Source organism: Gallinula chloropus (assembly GCF_964237585.1).
Source record: "Gallinula chloropus genome assembly, chromosome: 4".
Taxonomy (NCBI): Eukaryota; Metazoa; Chordata; class Aves; order Gruiformes; family Rallidae; genus Gallinula; species Gallinula chloropus.
In genome coordinates this window covers 44,895,548-44,902,908 of record NC_140088.1, presented here as the reverse complement: position 1 = coordinate 44,902,908, position 7,361 = coordinate 44,895,548, and the positions used below count along the sequence as shown (strand labels likewise).

At 49.9% G+C, this 7,361-nt stretch overlaps 1 protein-coding gene across 1 annotated transcript in view; it reads left to right on the top strand.

Moving 5' to 3' along the window:
• Nucleotides 1-803: 803 nt before the first annotated feature.
• Nucleotides 804-7,361, top strand: part of ZFYVE1 (zinc finger FYVE-type containing 1) — a 29,480-nt gene continuing 22,922 nt past the window's right edge. Inside the window, exons 1-2 of the mRNA XM_084263880.1 lie at nucleotides 804-1,035; nucleotides 2,131-2,667. Coding sequence (XP_084120006.1) covers nucleotides 2,170-2,667 — 498 coding nt within the window. The 5' untranslated portion in view covers nucleotides 804-1,035; nucleotides 2,131-2,169. The remainder of the gene's footprint in view (nucleotides 1,036-2,130; nucleotides 2,668-7,361) is intronic.

The following is a 7,361-nucleotide window of genomic DNA, read 5'->3' as shown; positions in this document are numbered from 1 at the left end:
GACAAAGAAGGGGCGGCAGTTCCAGTGACCGGTGCCACCCCTTGCTGAGTCTTCGGCTACGTGCATGCGGCCCAACAAGCTGGGCCCAGAGCCCTCTCACAGACACCCTGACCCACTTGTTTGCCAGACCGGGAGGCCCAGCAGCGGCGCCTCGGGCGCCCTCCCGGCGGTGGAAGGAACGAGCTTCGCTACGAATTCCATCCCTCCAATACCCGCTGGGGGCTATTTCCCCTCTTGAGGCACAGGGCGGCCTGTCGGCGCCACCAGACCCCGCCAGCCGCGGGGAAGGGGGGGAGGAAGGAAGGCCTCAAGGGTCGGCGACAGGGCCAGGCGCACGGGGCCTCTCCGCGGCACGGCCGCTGGGCTCCCTCAAGCCCCCGCGGTCACCCGCTACCACCTCTGCCCCGCTAACCTCCCCACTCCGCCCCGGGAGCAACGTGTCGGGCCTCACCGCCCCGGCATGCCAGCACCACGGTGGGGGCCTGAGAGGACGTGGAGTCCACCTGTGGGTCTCCGTGAGGCTGCGCCGGGTCCTCGAACTACAGTTCCCGGCGTGCCAGCGCCACCCCGCCTCCCACCTTCCCGTCTCCGCGGTGAGAAAATAACCCTGAAGTTCCCCGCGATCAGCTGATCCCGGCTGACAACGAGAGGAACGGGCGGAGGGGCGCGGGTCCTGCCCTGCCCAGCCCTCCCGGGCGCCTTCGCCTGCATGGTGGGGTCGCCGACCTGGCCCCTGGGGGAGGAAAACCGGGACAACCCCCCCCGGGCGCGGAGGGTGCGGGGGGGAGGAGGAAGCTGCGGCCGGGACCCGACCCCTTAGTCACCGGGAGCCGGCGGGAGGAAGGGGGAGAACGGTGGCCGCCGGCTTGTAAACAATAGCCCGGCTAGCAGCGCCCCGTGCGCGCCGCCTTTGTTCCCGGCCCCGCCGCAGCTCCTCGCCCGCTGCCGCCGCTCGGCGGGAGGAAGCCGGAGACTTCCTCCTTCCTCCCGGCCGCTGCTTCGAATAAGAGGGCGCCGCGCTGGGCACAGCCCCAGGTAGGTGCGGGGCGCGGGAGAGAAGCGCCGGCTGGCAGTGGCATTACGTAAGTACAGCCGGGTCGCGGGGGCCGCCCGCCCGCCGCCCCCGCCCGGCCCGGCCGCGGCTGAGCCACAAGTGCCGGCCTCGCGGGGCAGCGCTCCCGGCTGGCCGTCCGGACCCCGCCGCGGGCGGTCGCTCCCCGCCGGGGCCGCGAAAGCAGGAGGGGGGAGAGGTGGTGGGTGAGACCCCGAGGGTCAGCCCGGAGCGAGAGCGGCTCTGGGCGGGCTGGGAAAGGAGGGAGGGGAGGCGGCCGAAGGCCGGGTTGGGGAGGCAGGGCCGGGGCCCCGCGCAGCCGGGAGGCAGCAGGTCGAGACAAAGGCGGCTCGGTGCGCAGCCTGCCCTTAGCGGGCGCTGGTTTCAGGCCGGGGGAGGCCGAGGCGGGGGGGTTCTGCTTGGGCAACTTGGGTCGGAGAGGGAGAAAATCCGTCGCCTGTCAGCCCGGCCGCGGTCGCGATCGATCTCCAGCGTTACTAGAAGGAGCGCACAAAGAGAGCAGATTTCTGTTTATCTGGCGGAGCACATCAGGAAATTCCCAGCAAATAAATACTGTGAACTCTGAAGGAGGAGCTTAGCTTGGGAGTGCGAGCAGAGAATTTTCTAGTATTGACACGGTCCTCTGCGTGTGTGTGTGTGTACATGTTAAGTGTGCATGCACATGTGTGTTTCTCATGCCTTTTTTGCCTCTCCCTCATCAACTGCCTCTCTCCATGCTTTGCTCCAGGGAAATACCCACCCTGCCAGCTGAAGCATGACAGGCTGGGCTTTTTCTCATCCCTGAAAGTATGTTCTGCAGCTAAGCAGAGCAGAGAATGTGTACCAGCGTTTTGGTGTAATAGCACATCAAACCAGCCGTGTTATTTAAGTTTATTTTGGAGGAAGAAAACGTTGTCTGTACTTAACTCTCCTGGAGAGGCAGGTCAGTGTATGGATCTTGTAGAAACATCTATTACTTATTTAAAATTAAGTGCAGTCAGAGTTCCTATTGTGTTTCTTTCCTGTGAGAAAATGCTAAATTTGCAACTGACTCGTAAACATATCATTGTTCAAAACAGAACCAGGAGGGAAAAACACAGCTTTAAAGAAACCCGAAGATGAGCGCCCACACGCAGACTGCAGAGAAAGGACAGAATACCACACTCCTGTGCCAGGAAAGCTATGTTTGCAGTGGGACAGATGAAGCAATCTTTGAGTGTGATGAGTGCAGGAGTCTACAGTGCCAGCGTTGTGAAGAAGAGCTGCATCAGCCGGAAAGGTTACGGAACCATGAACGGACCCGTATAAGACCCGGCCATGTCCCGTACTGTGACTCCTGCAAAGGTGCCAATGGAAACATAATGCACGCCAGTATGACAGGCTCGAGACAGATAGCTGCAGTGAGGTGCCAGGTTTGCAAAATCAACCTCTGCATTGAGTGTCAGAAGAGAACACATGCTGGGGGGAACAGAAGGAAGCACCCTGTCACTGTGTACCATGCTGGTAAAGCCCAAGAGCAGGAAGAGGAGGAGGGGATGGATGAGGAAACCAAGAGAAGGAAGATGACAGAGAAAGTTGTGAGTTTCCTCCTAGTAGATGAAACTGAGGAGATTCAGGTAAGAACTGCCATGGTTGGTTTGAACGGGTGAGATCATTTAGTTGCAGCAGTCTGTTAGACTAAGATAGAAATGCATGATTAATACTTGAAGTGTAACTGGCAGCAACGGTAACAAAATGAGGATAGCCTGTAAAGCGTCACTGAGTGAGTATCTTGGGCCAAAAAGACACAGTGTCTTGGAGTGGCTTTGCTCCTGAGTTCCTCAAAAGGTCACGGTCATTAAAGCCCTCTGTGTGACAAGAGCCTCCTCTGAGAGGCTTGGTAAGTGAAGCTGGTGAAAGAATTGTCTCTGTACTGAGACACACGCAACCAAGATAAGAGCTCTCTGTCCAGGATGCTGATCATTCCTGAACAACATTGAACTGAGAGTATTGCAGTAGATACTCTGCAAATGGGAGTGCTGGCAGCCTGTCTCCTACCATATGACTAGGGGTGGGCCCTGTACCAAGCAGTGCTAATGCATGTCTATAGCACCCTGCTACCGTCCTTCAGCATCAGTAAATCCATCTGATTTTTAGGAATAGGCTAAAGTAGAAATAAGGATCCAAAATGTGCCATCCAGGTCCTACAGACACCATGGTTAAGCTGTATTGCATGTCACAAATATTATTTCACGTTAGCCTTTTGCTGAAAGAGGGGGAAATTTGCCATCAATTTGGGGTAGGCCTGTTGGTAGTAATGATAGGTGACTAGGAACAGCTTGTGCTCAGGAGGCACAATTTAGAGAGTCTAGCATTGAATATAAGCAGCTAATTAACTCTTCTGTTGGCCCTTGCATTTGGTGAGCATAAGCACTTTACAATGTAAAAGTGTACAAACAGCGACCTGTGAAAGTCAAACTGAAAGTTTGGCTCTGGCTTCTAGTTTGCATCCTTCACGTTAAATCTCATTCAGTAGACACTTAAAGAAAATGTGTAGTCACCAGAAGGCTTAATATTTGCTTGCTCTAATTTAACATATTCGTGCTACCGGCGGTAAAAAGAATTGTGATTATATTCTACGTTTTGGTAGGTAAACTATTTGTGTCTGTCATAATAACAGCCAATGTGCCTGCCAGGCATTACAAGGGAATGTGACATAAAGATTATGCAACTGTTCTGTACTATGGAAGAGAACATGTAGAGGTAATTATACTGTGATTATACTACAGGATAGAATAGATGGGAGATACTTGGGTTGGTTCAGGTGTTCCGATTGACAATTTTGGAAGGGAAAGGGAGGAAAAGGTGACAGTCCTTATGATGCGCTGACACGGAAGATGCTACACAGAATGTCAGGGGCTGCAAGCTGAGTGAGTGAGTTTCAGGTGTCCTTAGCAGTCTGAAGTTTGTATGTGCTCCAAGCTCACACACATTTCCTTGTAATGCATGGCAGATGCACCTACTACAGTCTTCATCTAGCCACTAGACCAAGCTCTGAAATGCCTTAGAATAGAGCTGCCTTGGAAAGCTGCTGTGGCTGTGTGTGGTTGTACTGGTTTAAGTTACCTTTGTACTCGTGAATCTGTAAGCCTTATTGAGGCAGACTTTGGGCTGCCTCTTGGCAGCGAGTGGCTATTTGAATGCTGTGGGCAATAAACCCATCTTCCTTATTGGGACAGCAATAGTCCTTTATCAGATCGTAGCAATTTGATCAGAACAGCGTTGAAAAAGCTCTCCAAGAATGATTTTGCTTCACCCCCAAGATACTGATTCAGAGCTCTTCCATCTGGAGTCATCTTCTCATCCTCGTAGCCGAATACTTCCATGACATCACACAGCCAATGTCAAAGCACTTTGAGAGTTTTCAATTAAAATATTTTTCTGTCAGCTGGAACTTAGAGAGTGCTTCTATTACAGTGATGTTTCTGCAGTGAGCGTGAGGACCTTTATTTAGAGAGGGCTGTCTGTTGACTAGCTAGTTCTGAAGACAACCTCTGTAGTGTTTTTAGCTCTTGACAATACTGTATGGCCAATTTGGAAATTGAGGAAAGTGATCATTAGTCTCTTCTTTTGTGCTTCTCATTAGCAATATTATTGCTGATTATTTGAGAAGAAACCCTTAGAATGTTCTTTACTGAAACCAAACTTTTGTCTAGAAATGCCAAAACAGTAATAACTTGAATTGTGGAGATTTAGCGTTTGAGGGTTTGTGGCTTTTTAAGCTTGAGCAGACAGGAGATGGATTTGTCAGAATCATGGAGTCCAGCTACCTTTAACTGTCTGTTTTCTGACCTTTGGAACTTGAGGATTGTTGTATTAGTTAGGAAATAAGAGAGGGAACTGCTGACTTGCTGTCAGTGGTAGATCCTGCCATAGCAATGTTAAACACTAGTCCTACACAATTAAGCAGAACTGGTTATGCTGCTGAGCAAACACTGTGGATTGAGATACTTGCTGATGGATATATGTTTACAAACTTATAACTTGAAAGTGCCTTAATGAGATGGGAACACAAGGCACAGAAATTTTTTTAGTTTCCTTTGGAACTTGGAGTTGTTAAGGTTAGTGTTTCATCTCCTTGTTGTTGGCTTCTTGGAGGTGGTAGCTTTGAAACTGAAGGACACTTACAGTGTGAGCAATGACTAAGCTAGTTCCACATCCAGAAGCAGTGTGAATTCATCCATAAGGAGTTGTGCCTGAACAAATTAGTTTAGCTGAGATATGGACAGCTTAGGCTCAGCAGTGTGCTGATACAGCTATGACAATTCTGAGATCTGCATAATTGTCCTTGTGCCATATTGCACAGATGTGCCATCCTGTTCTGAGCTAGTTTGGTGCTTTTTGCACTTTGCAGACATAACCATAAGCTCAGAAAGCTGAGGACTTCTTGTGCTTGTTTCAAATCCACTTAGCCAGGAAAGGTCCCATTTTAAAACTATCGCTTGTGAAGCAGTTGTTTGTAGATAACTGACAGTAGCTTATGCTTGTATCTCTGTAATCCAAGCTTCTCTGTCATGTTCATCATAACAGCACTATATCTGAGCACCTCAAAAAGAGGTTGGTTATCTCATGTTAAGCAAAAGCCGTTAAAGGTTAAATCCAAGTTTGCACTGCAACTCTGTGGAAGAACCACTGGGAGAGGTTGTTGTTCATGGAGTCTTACCCCAGCTGTCTCTCACACCACACAGTATGATGATTTGCGACTCTTGTGAGTTAGTTCTCGGCCATTTTGACCTACACCACAAATTTTCCTTTCCTTCTTCCAGGACTTATTGCTCCTCATAAGACTTTATTGACTACTTCCAGCAGAAAGCAAATCTTGTCCATCTTTTACAAGCTGGCATCATTTGTGGTGATGCTATATTACACAGTTTCTCTTTACACAGTATTAAACTTTTGGCCTTATCTATCATATATCTAAAGCTGAGACCTCAATCAAATTGTTCTTGATAATTGCAGCATCTGTTGGTTAATTGGCTCTTGACATAGTCTGTCTTCCTTGCTCATCGCTACTGAGAATGATACTGTGGGGATTATGTCCGCAGTCAATTGCTTCAGTCTTGTCACTGCTCTTGTTAAACTTTCCACATCCCCTCTTTGCCCAGTTAGACTCAAACACACAACCCCCTTTTTTTATGTCTGTGGACTTCCCAACTGATGCTCCTGTTCTGCACTGTCAATATGTCAGCTTTCCTTCCTTATCTGTGACTTGCTGACTTTTCAAACAAGCTCTCATTAGTGCTGCCCCTTGCACGTCAGAGATGTTTCGTGGAGTCAATTCCTTGATCTTTTTTAAAACTCCCCTATACTTGTGGGTTTACTAAGAAAAACACAGCAAAATGAAACAATAAAAACACAATTGGCATTAAGATAGTTGTTTTGAGCTCTGATTCTGTCTCACTGTCACTTGGACATTTCCACACGTCTGTATCTGTCTCATAGTTATGTTTATGCAGGAATGGTATGTTCAGTGTGCCCAGGTGGCCAAGAAGGCCAACGGCATCCTGGCTTGTATCAGAAACAGCGTGGCCAGTAGGAGTGGGGAGGTGATTGTGCCCCTGTGCTTGGCATTGGTGAGGCTGCACCTCGAGTGCTGGGTCCAGTTCTGGGCTCCTCACCATAGGAAGGACGTTGAGGTCCTGGAGTGAGTCCAGAAAAGGGCAACCAGGCTGGGGAAGGGGCTGGAGGGCAAATCCTCTGAGGAGTGGCTGAGGGAGCTGGGAATGTTTAGCCTGGAGAAGAGGAGGCTGAGGGAGACCTTATCACTGCCTACACTGACCTGACAGGAGGGTGTAGAGAGGTGGGTAATGGTCTCTTTAGCCAGGGGACAGGAGATGGGACAAGGGGAAATGGCATGAAGCTGTGCCAGGGAAGGGTCAGATTAGATGTTAGGAGAAAGTTCTTCACTGAGAGAGTTGTCAGGGCCTGGAACGGGCTGCCCAGGGAGGGGGTTGAGTCACCATCCCTGGATGTGTTTAACATACAGGTAGATGAGGTACTTAGGGATATGGTTTAGCATAGGACAGGAACAGTTGGACTCTGATCTGAAAGGTCTTTTCCAACCTTGTGATTCTGTATCCATTTTTGGGTTGTCTTTATAGAACCCCTTTGCAGTAGAGCTCCTTGCATAAAGCCGAGAGTTCCCTATCAGTTATACTGTGCCATTTACTGCTACGTTTGAGGTAGGGGAGAAGAAAAGCTCAACAATATGTAACAACAATTTGGTATATTTATCTTGGGGTACAGATGTTGAGAGTTCTTACCACAGGGT